Below are 24,728 nucleotides of genomic sequence, written 5' to 3'. Positions count from 1 at the left end.
AAATAAAGCGAAGTAAGTAAATTTGTCCCATCATATTAAGGCGACACTCTACAAAACTTGCATACGTTCTGTCATGACCTATGCAAGTGTACTGATAATTTAATTATTTACCTTCTATCGCGAGAGTGCGAGATACGTTTTTTTTTTTTTTTTTATTCCTACCTAAGCTGATAGCCCTAGCGGCTATTTCAGCGTAGCCTTAACTTTAGTAGGTGAGCTCACGGGGCTCAAACCTGACGATGTTGCTAACACGAACCCTAGCAAGAGTCGTGCTTCGCAGAATCTACCACCGGATCGGAAACGCGACCCACTGAGAAGATCCGGCGAGAAACTCAGTGGGCTGTGTCTGAGAGTTAATTTACTCGTCGAGCCCTTCGTCGCAAGCGACGGGTTCGACGAGAACGGTGACCGGTGCTTGAAGTACCTAAAAGCACCGTTAGTGGATCAGGAGGATCCGAGATGACGTGTTTAGGGCGACGTCGACTGCTTTCCATTCTGTCCGCAGGATCGGGAATGTAGTTACCGGCGGCCACGATGAGAGGGTTCTCGTGTCGTGCCGCTTTATCGAAGTGGCGCATGGACGCCGACTGCAGATACTTACTGATGGACTCTAAGTCCAGGTCGTCATGGAGGTCGACGTTCCTGACGAACCACGGGGCTCCGACGGCTATCCTGCAAAAACGGGATTGAATAATTTGAAAGGATTTTAAGTGTATGCGGGCCGCGTGAGCGAACACTACACTTGCATAGGTCATGACGGGGCGTATGCAAGTTTTGTAGAGTGTCACCTTATTTCTAAGGGACATTTTACTTCGCCTACATATCATCGGGTAGAGACGTCCTAGGATGAAGGCGGCACGATCGCGTACCGTCTTGATGTGGGGGCGGAATGTCATCCTACTGTCGAGGGTGACGCCTAAATATTTGACCTTCGGGGCCCACGGTATGGGCTGGTCGTACATCGTGATTGGGCGAACGGCGGGGGCGGGGGTGTTGACGCGCCTAGTCGGGAGAGGGATGCTCAGCGTGGTGTTCGGAGGGCGACCCCTTTTGAAGAGCACCGCTGTGCTTTTCGTGGGGTTAATGTCGATGCGCCACTTCCGGAACCACTGTCCCATGGTGGTAGCTGCGGTCTGAAGTCGTCGATGAAGCAACGCCTTCTTCCTACACGAGTAGTAGATGGCGGTGTCATCGGCGAAGAGCGCCAGATGGGTCTCCGGAGACCGGGGTATATCGTTGATATACAAACTGAATAGTAACGGGGAGAGGGCGGAGCCTTGCGGGACTCCGGCTGTGACGTGACGCGAGATACGAACTCTTTGACGTCCATATATTCGAAAGTCACACTGGTACTGGTGAACTTTTATACACGAGTACCTACACCAGCAGTATTATTCTTTAGGCCATAATTTCAATGACTCATATAAGATCACTTTTTATACACACCTCTCAATTTGTGGCTTTCTTGTAATTTTACTGTGTATTCAGACTGAATAAAAAGCATTCAATAAAATAATAAGGGCTTTGGATATTAATGTACTTGTAGGTAGCTAGCTATATATTACATATGACCACTTCGATAAAGCGGCACGACACGAGAACCCTCTCATCGTGGCCGCCGGTAACTACATTCCCGATCCTGCGGACAGAATGGAAAGCAGTCGACGTCGCCCAAAACACGTCATCTCGGATCCTCCCGATCCACTAACGGTGCTTCTAGGTACTTCAAGCAACGGTCACCGTTCTCGTCGAACCCGTCGCTTGCGACGAAGGGCTCGACGAGTAAATTAAATCTCAGACACAGCCCACTGAGTTTCTCGCCGGATCTTCTCAGTGGGTCGCGTTTCCGATCCGGTGGTAGATTCTGCGAAGCACGGCTCTTGCTAGGGTTCGTGTTAGCAACGTCATCAGGTTTGAGCCCCGTGAGCTCACCTACAAAAGTTAGGGTTACGCTGAAATAGCCTCTCAGGGCTCTCAGCTTAGGTAGGAAAAAACAACAACAACAAAAAAATTACATATGAATTATAAAGCTTCAGTTAGTTATAGCTATTCTTGAAATCTTAAATGTTAGTATTTAGTCCCAATGATTAGAGCTTTCAAATTTTAACTGTCTCATTATTTGTCTTTCCTCAGATAATTTCATGTGGTGTTTAAAAGTTTCGATGATCACTTAAGAGTGGTAGGTGGTATCATAACGAAAGATAGTTATTTGTCACAATAACTTATTATATTACAATAAATGAAATTACATTTTAGATTTAATTTAATTTAAATTAATTTCTACATTAAACAATTTTAATTTGCAAACTATGTTTATTGATCATTTTCAAAATCAGCAGGGTTCTTCCGTGATAGTCTGTGATGCTCCCTTTCAACTCCTTCATATATCAAGTATCCAATGATGAAGGCTGCAAGAGAATTCATTATTTTATTGGTTTAACATTAAAAAGTGTGTACAGATCGTTTTCCATCATAGTCATCAAGTTGTGATTATTTTTTATAATCATTTTGTTTTTGTAATGGATAGGAGAAATCACACAAGTAGTATCTCAACTCCTCTACAAAGAATGCCAATCGGCTTAGTGAGTAAACTTGGTAAGTTATCTGGTGAAACTTATGATTTCCAGTAAGAGCAATGGATTCTTATAAATTAAGAGATAATTTTTCTAATTTTTTGTATGATGTAGATAAAGAGAATATTAAATGCACACAATTATATTCTTTTGTACATGATTAACTTGCCTTAGGATTTAAAGCCTTATCACTTGAATCAAGTGTACAGAACAATTCAGGACATCTTACCTATTAGGCAACATATTATTATGTTTAGTCAATGCTGGTGAATGATTGGTAAGAAATAGGATTTTTGTTCCAAAATCATTGTGGCTAAGTACTGCTACACTAGTCATATCATCAGAGGGGTGGTAAAAACTACACAAGCTAGCATTTAGGGCAAACTACTACACCACTTTCAGAGATTGGTGTACATAAACAGTGTTAGCTACCAGATTAAAAAAATTCATATCTTGAAGGGATCCAAACAATTTCCACACATTTACCCTTCAAAGCAAAGAAAATTATCCTTCTTGAAACAGTTAAGGTAAAGCATAAAAAATACATCTCCACAAGAAGAGACTTGAATAAAAATCAAAAAGAATTGTGTCTTCAGGGATGAGTTTAAAACAGTAGTTATAATTATAGGTTGGATAAAAAATATCCAGTGTTTAGGAAGGGAAAAACATTCACTACACCATGACAGTTTGTGTTTTGAAGAAATGTTGAGTGAAAAAAACACTTAGTAGATTATTTCACCATTATTTGACAATAAAATTGTTGATACTTCATAATATTTTTTTTTTTTTTTTTTTTTTTTTTTATTGCCTTTGTAGGCAGACGAGCATACGGCCCACCTGATGGTAAGTGGTCACCGTCGCTCATGGACGTCAGCAATGCCAGGGGCAGAGCTAAGCCGCTGCCTACCATAAAGTACTCTCCGCAAGCCTCGTTTGAAGAAGGACATGTCATAGCGCTCGGAAAACACCGTTGAGGGGAGTTCATTCCAAAGCCGGATGGTACGTGGCAAAAAAGATCTTTGGAAACGCACTGTCGATGAACGCAGCGGTTCCAGATAATATGGATGAACTCTGCTCCGATGGCGGGAGGTGCGATGATAAAAAGGAGATGAGGGAATCATCTCGAATAATTCCTCAGAGCATTCCCCATGGACCATGCGGTATAAAACACAGAGAGAACCGAAGTCCCTCCGTAGACCCAAAGGTTCCAAGCGATCCGCGAGAGCAGGACTATCGACCATCCGAACAGCCCGTTTCTGTATGGAGTCAAATGGAAGTAGCTGGTATTTGGGAGCCCCGGCCCAGAGGTGAGAGCAGTACTCCACGCGAGGTCGGACCTGCGCCTTATAAAGCGCAAGTCTCTGTCCAGGCGTGAAATACCGCTTCGCTCTGTTGAGAACTCCCAACATTTTAGAGGCCAATTTGGCTTTACCTTCCAAATGACTCCGAAACTGGACATCGCTCGAAATATCGACCCCCAGAATCCCGATACTCGCGGAAAGCTGCAGGGATACTCCTTGGAATTCCGGCGCCATGACAAAAGGGTCCTTCTTCGCAGTGAACGCGCAAACCTGTGTCTTCAATGGGTTAAACTGAACTGAATTCAGTTCACCCCACTTGGAGACCCGCCCCAGAGAGTTCTCCACTTCAGACACAAGTTTTAATCGCCTCTCGTGTACAACGCTTCGAGAGAGACTCTGATGGCCGATATATCGCGCATCCCCCGTGCTATCATCCGCATAGCAATGCATGCCATCAATAGACAGCATGTCATTGATATGCAGTATGAAAAGCGTGGGGGAGAGCACCGAACCTTGTGGAACACCAGCGTTGATGGTCATGGTATCGGAGCAGCAGCCGTCGACGACAACTGTGATGCTCCGTCCATCCAAAAAGCTAGCGATCCACTTGCAGAGTCCCTCAGGGATCCCGTATGCTGGAAGCTTCGATAGAAGTGCCCTATGCCAGACCCTGTCGAAGGCCTTCGCGATATCAAGGCTCACAGCGAGAGCCTCGCCCTTGCTTTCCAAGGCTTCAGCCCATTTATGTGTGAGGTATACAAGAAGATCGCCAGCTGAGCGACCATGACGGAAACCGTACTGCCGGTCACTGATCAGCTGGCGATCCTCAAGATACTTAAGAAGTTGGATGTTTATGATTCGCTCCATCACCTTGGAAAGCAAGGAAGTTATCGCGATAGGTCTGTAATTCGAGGGGTCCGACCGGTCACCCTTTTTGGGGATAGGGTGGACATGAGCAGTCTTCCATGAAGACGGAACCCTGTTGGTATTGTACGAGAGGCGATATAGACGCGTTAGCGCGGGTGTCAACTCAGGGGCGCATGTTTTTAGAACCACTGCGGGGATGCAATCTGGCCCACTCGACTTATGGACATCAAGAAAACCGAAGCTCCTGTCTGACCGCACGCTGTGTGATGCGAATCTCAGGCATGGAGCTGTCACACCGGGAGATGTTGGGCGGCGTGGCTCCTCCGTCATCCAAAGTCGAGTATGAGGCAAAGAGCTTGACCAGAAGGTCAGCCTTCTCCTTCGCACTATGAGCCAGACTGTCATTGGACTTACGCAGTGGTGGAAGGCTAGACCTGCAGAAGTTACCTTCTGCAGCCTTAGCCAGCGACCAGAAAGCACGGCTCCCAGAGGGATAGCTATTCAGTCGCTCGCCAATTCTGGCAACGTGCTCCGACTTCGCCTTGGCAATAGCCTTCTTATAGGACCTAGAGGCGGCGTTAAATTTCCGCCTTTTCTCCGAGATATCAGGATCCCGGCATCTCCTAGCAACATTAAATGCCACGTATGCAGACCGCTTGAGGCGTGCAGCATCCCTACTGGCTTTATTATACCAGGGTTTGCTGCGACCCCCAACGGGCACCTCAGAAGAAGGAATGAATAATTCCATTCCCTGAAGCACCACGTCTTTAAGTCGGTCCGCACAGACGTCAGGATCATCGGAGGAAAAGCAGAGCCGCCCCCATGGGTAGGATGCGTAAAATTCACGCATTCCATCCCAGTCTGCTGACCTGTACCGCCAAACTCTTCGAAACCCGGTCGTCGTTCGACGACTAGGACGAGAGAGTGGTATGGCAGCACGGATAAGGCAGTGATCAGACGATCCGAGTGGAGCGTCGACCACCACACTGTATCCAGCTGGGTGAGTGGTCAGCAGAAGGTCCAACAAAGAAGGCTCGTGCCCCTCAATGTCTGGGACACGGGTGGGCTGTGTCACCAGTTGAGAGAGGCCGTAGGACAAGGCGAAATCGTAGGCAGCCCGACCCGGGAGGTCAGTGGTTCTGGACCCCAACCACTCCTGGTGATGAGCGTTAAAGTCACCAAGGACCACCACCTCCGCAGATGGGTACTGCTCAAGCACGCGGTCAGTCCCCTCTTGTACATGCTCAAACAGAGCTGACCCCGCATCACTGCTGTGAGACCTGTACAGGCAAGCGTAGACTCGGGTACAGCCCCCATAGTCCACGCGTAGCCACAAGAGGGACAGGTCCCGTTGCTCGAGGCCCCGAAGCCGACGACAGCAGACATCTTCCCGGATAAACACGCACACCCCGGCTTTACGCAGGAAGGTGTGCTCCAATGCGTAGCCGGGGTATCCGAGGTACGACGTATCATCCGGGGCAGATATCTGCGTCTCAGTCAGGAAAAAGAGGGCAGGCTGCGCCGTCTCAAGGTGGTGATGTACGGCGTCAAGGTTACTGTGTAGGCCCCTGACATTGCTGAAATCCACATTAAACGTGGAATGGGGATCCGCCGAAAAAACTCTTTTTCCTTTGTCGACTTTCATGATAGATAATTTTAGTTGGAGAGTAAGGATTTGGAGAGGTAGGATGCTAGAGGTGAGATCAAGGCAATACCTGAATAAAGCGCAGGGCACAATGAACACTCGATCCGGGGGTGCGCGAGAAGCTGACGCAGGGCATGGAAGGGCCCCCATAGATTGAAAGTTATCACTCTGTTTTTTATTCTCGACACATTTCCAAAAAGGCTTTGGATCTTATTTTTATATGAAATTTTCCAAAGTAGGATAATAACGTAGGTATTATATTCTACATCCAAACCGAGTAACATGGTAAATTTGTTTGAAAAAAGCTCATAATGGTTTTTAACATTCATTTATTGATTTATTTTTGTACTTAATTTGGTCAATTCAACCTGTTTTTTAGTCTAAAAGTAATCATTCAGTTATTTATGTCAGTAAATTCAATGTTAATTCATGTATTGGTATTCCAAATTTTGGCCCGAATGAAGAAATGCAAAAAATATTGTGACTGATTTCTTCTTTGACTAATTTGAATGTGAATTTTACAAATTAATATTAAACTGTTATGAATACTTACGCGGGACTACTTTAAAAACGCTCTCACGAAATCTTCTGAAGATATTAGGAATACCATTTGAAATAGCTCCAGCATATGCTCGTTGTTCATGGGCAGATATCTTGTAGGTGACAAGACCCCGAATTTTAGCTAGTTCTCCAAAGTGTTTGCCCATAGTGGTGAACTTCTAACTTCTAACTTTTGCAATAAAATCTTACGTAATATTCAGGCTAGAATGTAAAGAAAAATACCTAGAAGGGCATCCACAGACTAATAATAAATACTTGTACCATAGATATTTTTTTTGGTACAATTGTTCCTTATTAGGAAAGGTTCTAAGCCCATACAGCCTTGTCTGTTCTATATAATTTTTAAAATCAATACGCCCTTTTTATTTGGAAGAAAATCGGAGTTTCAGCAGTCTAAGAAGGATACTACAGCCCATTAATTGTGTTAGTGTCGATTATGGAGGGTAGAGGTAAGGATCATCATCTTTAAGGGACAATTCGAAAAAGTGTTCACCTGTAAACAGCAAATTATTGTTGGAAGACTCACCGAAGTAGCGTTAGTGTAGGAAGTGGAAATGAAAAAATGAAATGAAACAGTCAATGAACGTGACTTTTCGGGTTCTTTCCAAGAAGTTTACTAGTCTCTGTAAATAATTACCATTTTACCGAATTATTATTTCACCCCATTTCATTTTGCTTCATTTAAACCATTCCAATTTACTGCAATCGCAAATAAATCAACTTTATCTCATTCCATCATATTATTTTTCACTACATATTATATTGTATAAAGCAGAATAAAAACTTTGTCAGTATCATATCTTCGGTTTTTGTATTGGAAAACCGATAAACTATTATATATTATAACTATTATACTAATCTGTGGTCACAAAGTTGAAAGTGGTTATCGAACTTTTTGGCGGGAACGCGAGGAGTGAAGTTGTGTGATTTGTTTTAATTTGTCTATTTAGTATTTCTTCAGGTTTAAATGTGTAATAACGGTAGTTTATTAACCGTTTCATATCTGTGAAAGTGCGCAAATGTGCGAAAATGAAACAAAACCGCTGGACGTAACTTCTTGGGATCCTCCAAAAAGTCCACTGAAAAAATCTCAGTCAATGACCACCATTTTACTGAGATTAAATTTCATCCCATATCATCTCATCTCATTTCATTTAATTTCATCCCAGTTGTTTGATGTCTCCAATTAATCATCTTCATTTAATTTCATTTCACTCCATATTACATATCATTTGTCATAAAAATAAGAATATAAATAAGAGAGAAAATACAATAAGACATTACCTAAAGATCTTAGTTACCAGGTCATAACATCCCTTTAAAAAAAAAAGAAAGTGTCAACTTGAAGAGGTGAAAAAATATTATTGTTTTCCACTTTCCAGCATTATAAAGTAAAAAACGCGATGATTTATTTTTTTAGTTTGCCTTATCTAAAACTTCGATATCGTTAAATACTCCCAATTTATAAAAATAACAAGATGGAAGAGGTAGATTCAATCATTTTACATTTTCTGCGTCAACTGAACCTGTAAGTTCAATAAAATAAAGTTATTGTTTATTTTTTAATACATTTATTTAATTTTAGGAAAGTTATACGCATGCCTTCTCTAATGATTTTGAAACTCATCACTTTTTCGACGGTTTTTATTTGTAGTTTTTGTAGTTAGTAGCGTGTTTATTTCTCTCAAAGTTTTTTAAACTAGCCAACCTCAACCTTTCTTGAATGATAGACCAAAATTTTTTTATCACTTCATATTCATTGTAGGTACTTAATATCTGTATGTCTAAAATTTAAGCTCTTTAGCTCCAAAATATTTTGATGTAATATAAAGAGCACCAAAGAATTTTGCAACTCAAAATAATCATAGAAAAAAGTACAATGTCTGAATAAAATTTCCTTATTAAGTTTTCTTGTATTGAAATCAAGTCTGATTTACCTGTTTCTTGATGATATGATTTAAAATCGAATTTATAACTTAGAGTATCTAATAAATAAGTTCATTATTTTATGCTAAAAATTTTGATGAGTGACAAAAGGAAAAAAAAGCATTGTTTTTGTTAACTATCCCTTGTACTGCCAAATTCATTTTATAAACTATATTTTCCTGACAAACTTGTAGGCCAACTCTAGTTAAGTGGTAGTATAAGTTGATTGCCACACTGGGTATGCTACTGTTCACCATGAAACAAATTGAAGTTTGATTGTATTTGCATACCAGTGACAAGCAGGAATGCATGACTGCTCTTTGGCAGAGGCAGAATGTCTTTAGATATGGACAGAGTAGAGGTACATAGCTAAGTATCTGTCTCTACAACACATTCTGTACTGGTATTTATAATAAGAAATGCTTTAACAAACTAATTTCTTAATTTAGTTAATAGGTGCCTACGCCTATTAACAGATTAAGATAAGACAAGTTAATTTCTCCATTTTCAAGCCATTTTCTCCTTTCTTTGACAACATTTTTATTTAGTCTCTGTTTACAAGATGTAGTGATAAATAGTTGGTAGACTAAGTGGAAGGAAAAATTACTTTTTTTCCTTAACGCCTACCATTTTTCAGTTTGGTGGATACCCTGATTACTCAAGGAATGAACTAATTTTTATTTAAAGCAAATTTAAAGTCATTGGTTGCACCTAGTAAATATACTACTGACACTTACAACAAACTAGAGTTGAAAACACTACTGATTAGAAAGAAGGGTGAGATGCAGAAGTGCACAGTTAAGGCAGAAGTAGGAAATTATTGGTGCAAGTGCTTTAGTGGAACTTAATTATAAATTAACAATACCAAAACTATGTATGTTATGATAAAAATTGCATGATTCAGTAACTACTGCTTTTAACTGAAAGATTTTAAAAATAGATATTTTTGTGGCCTTAATGGTTTTAACAGTTTCTTTTATTCTAAGATAAAAGAAAAGTACAGACAACATTACAGGACCGGGGTGCATAAATTTATATATATATATAATTTTTTTTTTTTTTTTTTTTTTTTTTTTTTTTTTTTTTTTTTTTTTTTTTTTTTTTTTTTTTTTTTTTTTTTTTTTTTTTTTTTTTTTTTTTTTTTTTTTGCTTAGATGAGTGGACGAGCTCACAGCCCACCTGGTGTTAAGTGGTTACTGGAGCCCATAGACATCTACAACGTAAATGCGCCACCCACCTTGAGATATAAGTTCTAAGGTCTCAATTATAGTTACAACGGCTGCCCCACCCTTCAAACCGAAACGCATTACTGCTTCACGGCAGAAATAGGCAGGGTGGTGGTACCTACCCGTGCGGACTCACAAGAGGTCCTACCACCAGTAACTCACAAGAGGTCCTACCACCAGTAAACTCACAAGAGGTCCTACCACCAGTAAACTCACAAGAGGTCCTACCACCAATAAAAGTATTAAAGTTATATTAAAAGTACATAACCAAACAAAAATATTTACAGAAAAATAGATGACAATGTGAAGAACATGTGCGATGTTTCTGTAGAGTTTATTATTGAAGCAGCATCAAAATGCCTAAACGCTATAAATCCATCCTTGAAAGTTCCTCAAAAATTACCAAAAGGAATCTCCCATCGAATCGAAGTAGCTGCTCAGATAGCATCATTTTGCAAAGTGAGTTTTTTAACATATAGCTTCACTATATCTCCACTCCACAAATTACAAACAAATTAATTCAGGCAATTCACCAGCGTTGAGATTTAATTCAAGCAGCTGAAGTAATACAAACAATTTTAATTGAAATTTGCCATTTGTCGAATTCAGATTTCGTCATCTAATCGCTTTTTGTATTATTTATTACAATTACATATACATAACATATTATTACAGTTTCGATTTACACCAGAGATGATAGGGGATGAAAGCATTACTTATATTATTACTGGGATATCTCCTTGAAATTGTATTCAATATTTCATTAAATAGAACATCTAAAAACTTTGAATTAATAATGAACCCACTTTTAATTAAGAAGTCAAAGCGCTGTCTGGTATTGTAGATAGAGCACTATAAAAAGCAGTGGGTCGCAGCCTTCACCACAAAGAGATCAACTTTTCTTTTGGGCTGTCTCTTATCTTTTTAAGTACATCCATTTAATTTGAATTATTAGATGTGTACTAAACATTATTTTTTTAACTTCATGTAGCGTGACTTAACATACTATTGTGATATGACATTAATTATTTAAGGATTTGGGGTACAAAAATGATGTTGGTTATCAAACATTCCTGTACTATAATGAAGCGGAATTACGGCAAGTATTTATGTTTCTTATTGAGAGACTACCCAATGAAGGAAAACAGAGTTCAGTTTCTGCATCTCTTAAAACAAACCAGTCAACATTGATGAAAGACGTTAGCAACAAGATTTCTGAGGAAATGGAAAAAATATGGGTACCACATTGTTGCAAACCCAATGAGCAACAAAAAGGAATCACTTCAAGTATGTAAGCATTTATTTTTATTCTTTATACCTAAATAAAATGAATAGTTATTGAAATTTTATTTGCAGCAAAAAACAATGTTCATTTGTATAATACATTAGAAAATGAGAAAGATTTAATTCAAAAGCTAATACATATACAAGAAATGAATACAAATAGTAGAGATACCAAAGCACAGGACGTTGAAATGCAAAAAGAATCGAAATTAAAAACGGAAGCGTTTACAAAAGAACATAATAAAACTCTTAAAGAATTAAAGGAGACTGCTATAGTGTTACGACAGAAATTAGACACTCTAGAAAGTGAAAGAAATGTTATGAATGTTGAATATTCTCAGGTAATTTTTAGTTTTAAATGTAAGCACGGTCTTCACTACTCCTTACTAAGACTATAAAATTCTTTCTTTAACATACACCATCAGCCAATTAGTCTACCCAAAGTTGTATGTTTCTCCTACCTATGCTTGCGAGGCGATTTCAGCTTCTCCTTGACGTGTACCTAAGTGAACTCACGGGACTCAAACCGGGAGTGTTGCTAACGGCTAGCGTTAGCTTAATCTAGTACTATTAGACGGTTCAGAAGATTCGTGGACCCCTTCCGTTATTTTTCGATGCACAGTAAAAGCTCTTTATTCGCGGGATATATGTTGTGTAAATATGCCGCGAAGATGGAATAGTAATTTTAATGAAATTATTATTTAAAAATCTACTTTACGACGTGAGTATAAGTTTGATTTGATTTTATTTGTTTACATTCTCAAAAACGCTGACAAAGGCGACCTGTTTCTTTTTTTTTTCTACCTATGCTCATAGCCTTGAGGTGTTGCTAACACTGACCCTAGCAAGAGCAGTGCTTCGCAGAATCTACCAGCGGATCAGGAACGCGACCTACTGAGAAAATCCGGCGCGAAACTTAGTGGGCACCGAAATTGTAATGGTACTAATGTAATAAAGCAATCGCTATACGTTTCTGCAAAATTGTATCGTCCGTCTATCATTTTAAACCCTGCTCGCTTACGCTAGGCATTGGTAGAGTGGTGTACGCAGAAATAAAAAAAATGCATTGCACGTTTCATGTAGTTTATCCGGTTATGTTGAGATTTGGTACGATTGCTAACAGTGTGCTTAGTGCGAGTTTTGTAACGCTCTCGATAGCGAGCCAGTTTGCTCAAATTTGTATGCAATTGGAACAGCGCCCCTAGCGGCAAACGTACCCGGTGTTATTTTGTGAGTGCGAGTTCATATTAACGTTGTGATCTCGTAACCGAGTAATTTTATCGAAATGAGTACCACGAATGACATTTGTGCGAGTGCGTGTTACAAATTAGTGGGTTTTAACGTTTCGATCGAGTATTTCTTTAGTAGTTCTATTTTTCCAACTAGAGAGGCAAAAGTATCATGCCATAAAGCCTAATCTTTTTTTATGAAAAATGATAATATGGAGTGAAATGGATTTGATTAATTTGAAGCATTAATCAATTGGCATGGAATGAAATGAAATGAGATCAGATAATATGTAATAAAATATAATCTCTGCAAAATGCTGATTATATACTGAGATTTTTTTCAGTGGACCTTTTCGAAGACTTCGAGAAGCTACGTCCAGCGGTTTTGTTATTTTTTTTTAAATTTTTGCACTTTCACAGATGCTATACAGTTAATAAACCCACGTTACTTTGTTATTGCATAGATGGGTGGACGAGCTCCCGGCCCACCTAATCTTAAGTGGTTACCGGAGCCCATAGACATCTACAACGCAAATACCGCCTCCCACCTTGAGATATTAGTTCTAAGGTCTCAGTATAGTTACAACGGTTGTCCCACCCTTCAAACCGAAACGCATTACTGCTTCACGGCAAAAATAGGCAGGGTGGTGATACTTACCCGTGCGGACTCACAAGACGTCCTACCACCAGTAATTACGCAAATTAATGTTGCGGGTTTGATTTTTATTACATGATGCTATTCCTTTACAGTGAAAGTCAATCGTAAACATTTGATAAGTACGTATTTCATTAGAAAAATTGATACCCGCCGGCGGGATTAGAACACCGGTGCATTGCAAGATACGAATACACCGGACGCCTTAACCTTTAGGCCAGGACCGTCTCAAAATTACACTTATACACGAAGAAATATTAAATACGCATAAACTAAGAAACATTAAATAGACAAAATAAAACAATTCACACAATTTAGCTCCTCGCGGTCCCTCCAAAATGTCTTTTCATCTTTTTTTCCTAGTTGTTCAATTGTAAATGAATAAATCAAAATCAAATCGAGTTTACGTTCTATACGGTGAAAAATGAAGAATTGTGAGTGTGAGTTGAGATATGCTACTCGCTTCGCAGGGCGTTTATTCACCGAGAGCAGCAATAATATTATTTCTCGTATATTGGTAGCACGTGATGTTTTGGCATTAGACCGTCTAAATGAAATACAACGCATTTTAACAGCATTTTAATGGGAACCTACTACTTTCAAAATTATTCGGGTAATGTCACGTGTTCAATACTATTTTGTACCTTTAGAATTAAAGTGGCTCAACCCAAAATTCTTAGTTTCTGCTAAACTTCAATATTGTAATACAATAATTGTATTTTTTTAGTTTTTCGGTTTAAACACTTTAAGGCATGCCATTTTATTTGAAAAAGACAGAAAGAGTACTTTGTCCTTTTCTAGACTAAAAGAGACTGTTTAATTTTATAAGCTGATAGAATAATATAGAAAAGAATAATAGGATACCCTCTAATCGTCACATTGGAAAAAGGCATGGCTTTATCATTTTATCATTTAAATTATTTTTTATTGCACTTATAAAACTAATTTAATTTACAATATGTAACTACATATATCTATAACTAATCCGTACTTGTCAAATTCCTCATAAATTGTCAATATTCTTAATAAAATTCCTATTAATAATATACAAGCAATGAAGTAGGAAACCTATGGAAATGAAACGTCAACCAAAATTTCGTGCCAGTGTGACGTCATCTGGCCACAAAACATGGCGGCTTTAGTGCTGTACAAAAGATTTCAATGTTATCAGGTTTTATCGATAAACGTTCTTGGCTCATTTTATTTTAAATATTGTTGAGTATTATTTATTTGTAGAATTTATACTTTAATGGGAAGTAAGTAGGTATATTGTTATGTGCAAATATGATATGATTTAGATGGGTGAAATCTAAGACAAGTTCGTCCTTCGAATTTGCCAAGTAAACGATATGATGATTTTTAAAAGTTGCTACACTGATTTTATAAAGTTGTCGTTTGTCGCAAAACATAAAGATATGGCGTAGTTCAAAGCCATCAGCCCATTTCTAGCATGCTAAATGTTATCGTATTTTGAGTACGTGTTTTTCTTAGACTATTACAATCTATTTTAATTGTTTTCCTGACTCTAAAGTCCGTAACATACTACCGTAGCGCACCCCAAGGAAGGTGCGCCGCACCATTTGAATCACTTTCGCTTGAGAGTGATTCAAATTTTAAACTTATCAAGGGACCGCGTGAAAAAAAAACACCTACAGAACATTTATTCATTAATTACAAACGTCATTCCTTGTGACTTCCTCTCTAAAATCACTTAATTATTAAATATTTAACAAATTTACAATAGTGTTTTACTCACTGCGGAATAAAACTATTTTATTTAAATAGTTCCGAAGAGATTTTGTCGGTAGCCTTTTTCCCGAAATATCTAAACAGAATGTCTAAATATGTTTTGATGACATATTTTAAAGTGGTATTTATGATTAGTGTCATGATCAATAGATTCCGACCGAAAAATGGATTTTTCGGATGAGGGCTCCATAATGAATTTAAATACATATAGATAATAGTTTTAGGGCATCGACTTTCTTGAGATCCTATAAAATACGTTTTAATTATTATTTTTGTATGTTTTAAGCATGATAAATTATGAAATTTTATATAATCAATCATATTAAATCGATATCAAAGTCAATAAATAATGTACAACCCAAAACAGACGGCCGAACTGACGTGACAATGACATTTGGCGCGCTAAACATGGCGGATTTTCGGCCTCATTAGACGGAGACGGAGATATTTACGTATATTCATGTTTCATTTTATGTACGCACTGAAATACTGTTATATTGTTTTCCTGCGAGTTAAAGTGCTGAGTAAGAACGAGATAGATATATGTTTATGTATGTGCCTTCAAAATGGGTGCTATTTATATAAGCAATTGTACGTATAGAACAATATGTCGTGTCCCTACTATATAGGTCTATGTATACAAGTGCAAATGTTGAGCTGCTTGCCAGAAATGATATAATAGTGTTTTGTTTTTTGTTGTTTCCTTGTAGGCTGCCTGTAATAATCTAAATCTGTGTGAAAGGCAATAAATGATTTTATTATTATCTACTAATGGTAGTTCAGTGGTCGAAATTTGACCATAATTTATTTCAATTTTAAGTTTGAACATATTATAGTTCTATTGTCACCTTTCTATTATCATCATTTCTATAATAATCATTGCTCTATGTCGCCAAGGCTACATTATAGAAAAATTATATTAAAGACAAAAAATACTAATCTATTCTCAATTTGACCACAGATTGATAAATCAATAAACAAAAAAAGTATAAATGCATGTGTGTGTGTGTGTGTGTCAAATACATGGTAATGTGTGTAAGGTTTTTTTATTCATTTAGTTAATTTTTTTATTGTTTATGCAAAATAAAAATAAAAAAATTGGCAATCTGCACTACTTCTCTATATTCTCTATAAGTGTGGGAAATTTCATACTTCTCCGTCCGCGCAATTTTCGTAAAAAGGAGTACAACATTTTTGCTTCACGTATTACCTACTTAAAATGTAGGTTCTTAATAATAATACATAAGTGTTTTGAAATATAAAACTAATCTTAAATTTTTTAGTTATACCACTTCCATTCTAAGGGTGCAATTTCGTAAACAAACTTTGCCGTAATGGCGTAACCTTTAAAATACACGAAAACTGCCCAGCATAAACATATTTTTTAGTAACTTTAGTTATAAATATATAATAATATAATAATTATAAGTTTATTATAGAATTTATTTAATTGTAATTACATATTTAGACATACTTAACATAATTAATCTTGGAATAGGTAATTATTTCAGCTTTTTTTTAATTAAAGAAATTATGTTTTATATAGGTTTAATCATTTACCCGTTGAACGTTTATAAAATGATTGTATTTACGATAATAGTGTTGATCATTTTCATTAGGTGGCCTAAATATACTAAAATTATTACGAGCATCCATCCTTATTTATAAATGTGTAAAGAAGCAAAATTATTATTACATTGTTCAAATTTCTATATAATTTATAAATATAAATCTGTACGTATGTACCTGTAAATATGTATATTGCGCGCGCGTGTGTGTGTGTGTGTGCGCGTGTGTATGTGCGTGTGTGTATATATTTCTATAATAGATAGGTACACAGTGTGCAATTCATTTCGAAATTATTCTTGCCCATCTAATGGTTGTCTGGAAGAGATCACTCTTAGCGATAAGACCAAGAAAGAATGTTTCACAATATTTATTCATTTTGTGTACAATAAAGAATACTCTTTCACTGGTGGTAGGACCTCTTGGGAGTCCACACGGGTAGGTACCACCACCCCGCCTATTTCCGCCTTGAAGCAGTAATGCGTATCGGTTCGAAGGGTGGGGTAGCTGTTGTAACTATACTGAGACCTTAGAACTTATATCTCGAGGTGGGTGGCGCATTTACGTTGTAGATGTCTATGGGCTCCAGTAACCACTTAACATCAGGTGGGCTGTGAGCTCGTCCATCCATCTAAGCAATAAAAAAAAAACAACTCTATCTCACTCTCTCTCTCATCAAACAACTCTTTAAAAAAAAGCAATGATTTAATAAGAATTAAATGAAAAAGCAAAGAATTAATATGTATTTACAACTAGCTAGACGTCTATAAAATTTTCTAACCGAAAAAATATATGTGTATAAACCATTAGAATAGATAAAACCTTAAAAAACAACATTATTATTAAAAACGAAAGAAAAAATCTTGATATTGTATTGGTTTCACGGCAAAATTTTTAGTGACTACTTAACTTGCTTGAAAGTGAAGAAATACTCTCAAAATCCATTAATTTGCAACTCGCACTCGCACATACAATAATCGAGAGGCTCACTTCGGTAAAGCTATTCGATACATGAGACAGCAACATTAACAAACCTTCTCTCTCCCACAAAATGAGATTCATAAGCTTACCACTAGGTGGCACTGATACAACCTCACACAAATTAAACATATCATTAACATCGACTGAGTAATTAAAAAAACTCACACTAAGCACAGGTACATTACCCATTACCCGAATAATTATAAATATCGTTAGAAAGCTTGGCATTTCAATTAAACGCCTTAAAAAAACCCTTGCGTGCTACCAATATAAAAGAAAAAATTATCGCTTCTCAAGATGAATAAACGTCCTGCAAATCAAGTAACTCGCACTCAGAACTCCGCACGTTTCACCGTGAAGAGCGTACACTCGATGCGAGTCATTCGATTCGATTTTTGAAACTCGCACTAAGCCTACAGGACACAATCAAAGTATAACGCCGGCTGTACACACTCGTCGAGACACCACGATACATGGATACCGAGAACGTGTGTGTACATGGCACCCTCGCCTCGTCTCGTGGCTCTCGTTCGTTCTCGGACCGATTTTTGCGCTTGAGTCAAAGGGTCTCGGGGAGTCACGTGGTGAAAACGAGAGCGCGTCTGTACACACTCGTTTGTTTAGTTGTCCGCCAACTGCGTCAGTTTATTTTTTGGTCCATCGCAACGGATAAACGTAATTCAATTGATACAACGAGTGTGTACATCATAAGATCTCGTGTCGAACCTCTACGCGACGAGAGGCACACGAGACAACGAGATGAGCGTGTACAGTCGGCGTCACAGGTGGCGCGAGAACAGTTTTTAATGAAAGGGCTGTCCAGATTAGATTTTTTTAACAGAAATGACTTAAATAGCGGATCCTATATATGATAACAAATAAACATATTATTATATTAGTTCTCAAGGATCAAAAGTTCAGCATTTAACATAACTTTATTTATTTATTTATTAAATCTGTATTGTATAACAAATATATTTTATGAGTTTAATTTATTCTTTACTCCGATATGAATTCTAAAGTTCTGCGGGCTGGACAAAAATTAAATGTGGGCCGCGGTTCCAATATCTTGAAAAAGAAAGAAATGAGCGTTGCATACTATGCAATGCATAGCATAATGCCGGTCACTCACATGCGCGCAAATATTCGTACATTGTACGAATGTTTGCGCGCATGTGAAGGGCCGTCATACATTCATTCGCAAACTTAGCGGCTGTGCAAATGGGTTCTGTACTCAATTTGCGAACCCGTTTGCGCTTCCTCCCACACTTGTTTACGAATGTCTCACGAATTTCTCTTCTTTTTTAATTCACCAATAGAACATTGAAGAGAAAGGGAGTTTTTAATTCTTTCCCAGGCGTCCCTTGGCCGTTAGCCATTCTGTTTTTATGGGATTTCTTTTGAAGGTCCCATATGGTCGATTCATTTTGCAGGAGTTCAATGAACTCCATCACCTTAGTGTTGTTCCAATCCATGATTAAGGTACGCTACACAGTAGACGTCACGAATTATGAAAATGGCGAAACGTCCGTTACCTTCGCAATCGTGGGCGCAGTTGGTCACACGAATGTGTGGGAGACTACACGAATAATCGCGGTTCGCGTGCTTTGATATCCGTTGAAAAACCAACACAGCTAGGAAAACCACGAATGCAGCGAAAACTTTGCATAATCATTTGCAAATGTCGTCCTGCACTTGCGGGTTTGCGTATTCGTGCGAATGTGAGTGACCGGTATAACGCGAATCGTAGCGAAGCGTGATCGAGTTACACCTATATATTATTATATAAAAATGTATTGCTGTTCGTTAGTCTCGCTAAAACTCGGAACAGCTGGACCAATTATTTGTGGAAGTCCAGAGAAGGTTTAAAAGGTAGATAAATATGAAAATGCTCGGAATTAAATAAAAAAATACAATTTTGATTTTCCATAAATGTGTTCCCCGTCGGACGGATTCCTTTTGTTTATTTTAAGTTTATTTTATACAAAAGCTTAGGTCTTTCATTTATCGATTGAGGCACTACGAAGTCTGCCGGGTCAGCTAGTTTACAATAAAATCGATGTAAATATTTAATCATATTATTAAAATATCTAATATCATATTTTTCTCTTATATTTTTCCAGGCTCAAGTTTCGTGTGAAAAAGTTGAAGAAGATTTGAAAAATGTTATTAATATTTTAAATAGCATAGGAATTACAGATGAAAATTCAGAGGGCGTTTCAGATGAGGTACTAGAAAAAGTACAAAAAAATATTAACAAACTACATGCAAAAAGTGAAGATTTAACATCAAAAAGTTTGTCATTGAAAGCAGAAATTGAAAATGTCAAGCAGAGTATGAATAGATCTGAGGTAATTTCAAATAAATACTTTTTTTCAAGGAGTCAAGGAGAATAAATTCGACATAAATATAACGCATTTAAAGTTGCTAGACGAATATTACCTATATTGCTTATTTATAATTACATATTATAATTATTGTTACAGTCTGAAAGAAATAAATACAAAAATATGTTAGGCCATTTAAAAGAATCTGCAAAAGCTATGAAAGAGGAATATGGTCAAAAAGAACATTTGAGAAATCAACTCAAGTCGAAATATGAAAAGTTAAGAGGTGGTAACAAAAGGTATGGTCGAATTATTTAGTTCTTTGTGAACAACACGATCATCATAAGCGGTTATACACTGCTCGCATCTAGCCCATTACCGCGACCTTCAGCAGTCTTACCTCGTGGGAATAGTCCATATTTTTTATTTATACCTTATTTCAGATCCATCTATACGAAACGTATTGTAGAAATAATAAGTAATGTTGATAAACAAAACATTGAAATAAAGAAAATATTAGAAGACACAAGACAGCTACAAAAAGAAATAAATATACTAGAAGGTCAGCTTGAACGGTCTTTCTCTGTTGCAGATGAAACACTGTTTAGGGTAAGTAATTATTTTCCTAAATAAAGCCACTAATAAGATAAATTTATTTATTTAAATTAGAGAAATCGAAATCAGACTGAAAAGTTTCTTCAGTTCACAAGCACTCCCACACAGAATGAGTGTGAATATGTGGTAGTTACAAGATATGTATATATCTTGGGTTGGGGTATACCTTGGATGGGGTGGCCAAGAGGCCTAGAGGCCTTCCCAGCTACACTGGGATGGGTTAGCGAGTATGTGCTCAGCCAGGTGTAGAAGTTGAGAACTGCCTCAGAGCCTCTCATGGAGGTATAATAAGTCGAGGTCAACTGTTTCGCGTGTGCATCTACTATCAGATAAGAATCACGAACGATAGCACTGAAGGTGGATATTACAGATCCTGACAGATACATGTCTAGGGCGTTTACAATGAATGTAAATAGCGGCGGCCACGACATGGGGGTATAGCGTCGCGAAGTATTATTCCGACGCTACTTCATATACAAATGGATAATAATTATAAAAACTAAAGTCAAATTAACTTAGTATATTTTCTCATTACAGGATGCAAAGAAAGATGATCAAGCAAAGAAAGCATATAAACTACTAGCTCTGCTGCATTCAGAATGTAAAACTATCGTGTCATTAGTTAATGATATAGGATCTTTGCAAAGAGACATTGTTGATTTAGAAGAAAATGTTAAAACAGAAACTGCAAAGAGGACTGAAGATACCTTGGAGAAAATTAAATTTGATATTGCAAAAATTAAAGAAGAAACCTAAATTTTTCAATTATTTATTATTATTTGGTTATGACTCAAAATAAAGAGAAATAGGTTTCTATATTAGTTTTATTGAATTGTAATGTATTAATAATGTATTATCGTCGTTTGGGTAAGATTTCTGGTGGTATATAGTTTTCATCTATTGCTGTTAAAACCTTTTTCTTTGTTTGCGTTTTATCTACAAGTTTTTCTTTATCTTCAATTTGAAGGTCAATTTTTTCCTCATTCTCAAAGAACCACAGCTTTTGCTCTTCTTCTTGTAGTTGTCTCTGTTTCTCTTCAATAATCTGTACACGTTTTACTCTGTCAAGACGATGTGATTGCTCTTCAAGTTTCAACTGCCTTGTTTTTTCCCAAAGAATAAATAACTAGAACAAGAAATTTATTATAATTAGTTATTAGCTATATAAAAAAATGAGTTTTAGTTTAAAATATTTACAAAATGCATCAGAGGGGTGGCCAGAACCCATACCACGATAGGCATTATACCATAAATTTCATAGCCCACTAAACTAACAAACTAAGGGTAAATCGAAATATATCGTATATTAAAGACATTTTTTATATTAGCAGTGTGTGTGTGAGCTCACATTCCACCTACTGCCCGATTAGCCTCCTCCCAGCGATAGACAAACTATATGAAAGACTGATGCATAAACACCTCTGGGACTTTATCACCTCAAAAGGAAGCCTTTTATAAATATCATTAACGTACAGTTTGGATTCTGCGCCAAGCATTCGTGTATCCGACAAGTGCTCTGCCTCGCGGAGCATATCTTATCGTATCGCGAAGACTGTCGACAAAGTCTGGCACAACGGTTTCATTTACAAATATATACCCCCGTCGCCGGCGACCCAGTTAGCCCTCTTCGTCGATGATACGATCTACTACTAATGTAGGAACATGTCGTTCATCCACAGTAAACTTCAGATCGTGGCTACCAATTTAAGGCAGTGGTTCTGGAAGTGGCGCATCGACATCAACCCTACGAAAAGCACAGCCGTGCTCTTCCAAAGGAGTCGCCCTCCCGACACGATTCCTAATATCTCGTCACGAATAAGGCGCACTAATTCCATCAAAATTCTTGGCCACGCTCATATCGTGGGCTTCGAATGCCAAGTATCAGGCGTCACTCTCGGCAAATTGATAACATTCGGTCCCACCATTAACTCAGTAAGCAAACGAGCCGCATTCCTACTCGATCGACTCTATTCCATGATATGAAAGCGAAGTAAATTGTCCCTTTGTAACAAGGTGATACTTTACAAAACTTGCATACGTGCCATCATGACCTATGCAAGGATAGCCGTCGGAGCTCCATGGTACTTGAGGAAATCTAGAACTAGTAAGAATCTTAGGGAAGCGTCAGAATGCTACTTTGAAAAAGTGGCGAAGCATGATAATACTTTTATCATGGCCACCGCTAATAATATATCCAAGCTAGGTGACAGGGCAAAGCAAAGCTGCTGTCTCGCAAGTCAAGCAAGATGTACCTTGTTGGATCCTCTGGATCCATTCTCAGTGCTTTTAGGTGTCAGGCTCTGACGAAGAGTTCTACATGCGAACTAGGCCACAGACACAACCCACTGATTTCTCGCCAAATTTTCTCAGTGGGTAACGGTTCCCATCCGGTACTAGATTCAGTAAAGAAATTTGGAAAATCCAAAGTACCAAACTATTGGAAAAGTACCAATTATTCGGTATGTTAAAAAAAAAACTTGTGTTAATTGGGACTGGAGCTCATACTAGCTATTGCAGTATCAAACTAAGATTTGGATTTTTTACTTATGAATTGCTTTTTATTTTTTGAAAATGCATTGTCATTCAAGAAGACAACACAAACAAGTTGTAGTATAATAATATTACCTCTTTTTGTGCTGCTACATCCTTTTCCTGGGTTTTGTTAATAGCATTTTCAATATTGTCAGTTAAAGATGCTTGTAAAGAAGGCTTTGTAGGAATAATTTCTATTTTTGCCAGTAAGGATATACATTTCTCTAATACTTCTTTTTTCTCTGGTTCTACCTTATGCAGCTCTTTATTTAGAAGATCAATCACTTCATTGTAAATTCTAAATTTAGTATTAGTACATAATTCTTCACTTGTTGCCAATAACTGATCATATTTCTTATATATCAACCAACCAATTAATTGTAAGTTATTGTTTAAAGTATTCGATGTTTTTTCAGATATCCATGCTAATGTTTTCCCAGCCAATTTTAACCTATCTTTTATGTCAAAATGATCATCAAAATAAGGATTCCGTAAAAACTTTACTCTTATTTTGATTTCTTCCACTTTTTTGTTGTTTTCTTCCATGACAGCTGGCTCTGGTTCAACATAGTTTTTTATGAACATGTAAGAAGAATACTGACATAAGCTACATAATATATCATTATTATATTCTTCTTGTAACATTATCAGTGCTGCTATATCAGCAGCTTGTGTGTAATTCTTTTTAACAAGTAATTCATTCAGTAATATGTTTGCACTATAATCATCCAAGAACAGTCCATAATTTAAAGGATCTTTTAACATCTGTATTAATTCATCAACATAATCAAATTTGATACTATGTCTAACAGTTGCATGTGACGTTGACTCCAGCATGCTACCCGTTTCTGCTGAAAGCCTTAATTTGTGTAATAGGTCTTTAAGTTCTTCCAAATGGACTGGTTCTGTAACAGCGTTAGCGAATATGTCTACGTCTATTGCACTGATGATGCCTTTCGAGCTGTGAGTTTGATCCAATTTGTTATAAAAATCATTAAGATTTATTTTGTTTAGAAGGGGACTTGATATTGCTGAATTCCAATTTTCGTTACATTTATAATCATTACTAAGAAATGTCCTTTTTTTTAGAGAAATTGACAAAAAACTCTTTGCTCGTGCTTTCAGAACACTTTTTAACATTTTTTAACAAGATTTTATCTAGTTGTAGTATTTTTAAATATTTTAATGAAATAATTAAGAGATTAATGTGTAACCACTATGTATTTATGTATCTAACCACAAAATTAATTAGTGAAATACGGTAGACTTTTTTTAAGGGATTTTATGACCTGGTAGGTGAGACCTTTAAGTCATGTCTTATTTTAATTTATATTCATATTTTTATGAAAAATAATATTGTGGAGTGAAATATAAATATAAATATAAATATTTTACTAACAATCACGCCACGTTAACTGGTCCCGTGATAAGTTCGTAAAGAACTTGTGTTACAGGTACCAGATATCGGAAATAAATGTAAGATTTTTATTATACACATACACATATTTAATATACATCCATAACCCTGGAAAAGACATTTATATTTATCATACAAATATCTTCCTTTGGCGGGATTCGAACCCGCGACCCCCTAGTGTAGTGACCATGTCACTTACCACTACACCAGACGGACGAATCCCTTAAAAAACAGTCTATTTGCATCTACACTGATAATACACCTAAAAGTCTAC

General features: G+C 37.3%; 3 protein-coding genes and 1 long non-coding RNA gene across 5 annotated transcripts in view; 2 read left to right on the top strand and 2 right to left on the bottom strand.

The window, feature by feature from the left end:
- LOC134199970 (uncharacterized) overlaps positions 1–2,352 on the top strand; it is a 111,080-nt gene extending 108,728 nt beyond the window's left edge. The window contains exon 2 of the long non-coding RNA XR_009974675.1: positions 2,206–2,352. This is a non-coding gene — a long non-coding RNA (uncharacterized LOC134199970). The remainder of the gene's footprint in view (positions 1–2,205) is intronic.
- LOC101745824 (cytochrome b-c1 complex subunit 8) lies at positions 2,209–7,210 on the bottom strand. The gene is made up of 2 exons (XM_004927834.5): positions 6,940–7,210; positions 2,209–2,408 (listed from the first exon to the last, which is right to left on the bottom strand). Exons 1-2 carry the CDS (start codon positions 7,091–7,093, stop codon positions 2,314–2,316), a joined length of 249 nt encoding a protein of 82 aa, XP_004927891.1. The 5' UTR covers positions 7,094–7,210; the 3' UTR covers positions 2,209–2,313.
- Positions 7,211–7,835: 625 nt separating this feature from the next.
- On the top strand, positions 7,836–21,319 carry LOC101746109 (coiled-coil domain-containing protein 22). Of its 2 annotated transcripts, none has more exons than XM_004927836.5 (8): positions 7,836–8,475; positions 10,387–10,558; positions 11,134–11,386; positions 11,456–11,724; positions 19,687–19,914; positions 20,050–20,189; positions 20,334–20,499; positions 21,043–21,319. In XM_004927836.5, the coding sequence occupies exons 1-8, from the start codon at positions 8,426–8,428 to the stop codon at positions 21,259–21,261; spliced, it is 1,497 nt and encodes a 498-aa protein (XP_004927893.1). In that variant the 5' UTR covers positions 7,836–8,425; the 3' UTR covers positions 21,262–21,319. The 2 variants fall into 2 exon arrangements, with proteins under 2 accessions (XP_004927893.1, XP_012547360.1); XM_012691906.4 differs by having other exon boundaries at positions 8,235–8,475; positions 11,435–11,724.
- Positions 21,312–24,331, bottom strand: LOC101745964 (uncharacterized). The gene is made up of 2 exons (XM_004927835.4): positions 23,131–24,331; positions 21,312–21,631 (listed from the first exon to the last, which is right to left on the bottom strand). Exons 1-2 carry the CDS (start codon positions 24,175–24,177, stop codon positions 21,359–21,361), a joined length of 1,320 nt encoding a protein of 439 aa, XP_004927892.1. The 5' UTR covers positions 24,178–24,331; the 3' UTR covers positions 21,312–21,358.
- Between the last annotated feature and the right edge of the window lie 397 nt (positions 24,332–24,728).

This window comes from Bombyx mori, chromosome 13, assembly GCF_030269925.1.
Source record: "Bombyx mori chromosome 13, ASM3026992v2".
NCBI classification, from domain to species: domain Eukaryota; kingdom Metazoa; phylum Arthropoda; class Insecta; order Lepidoptera; family Bombycidae; genus Bombyx; species Bombyx mori.
This window is presented reverse-complemented; position numbering and strand designations above follow the sequence as displayed.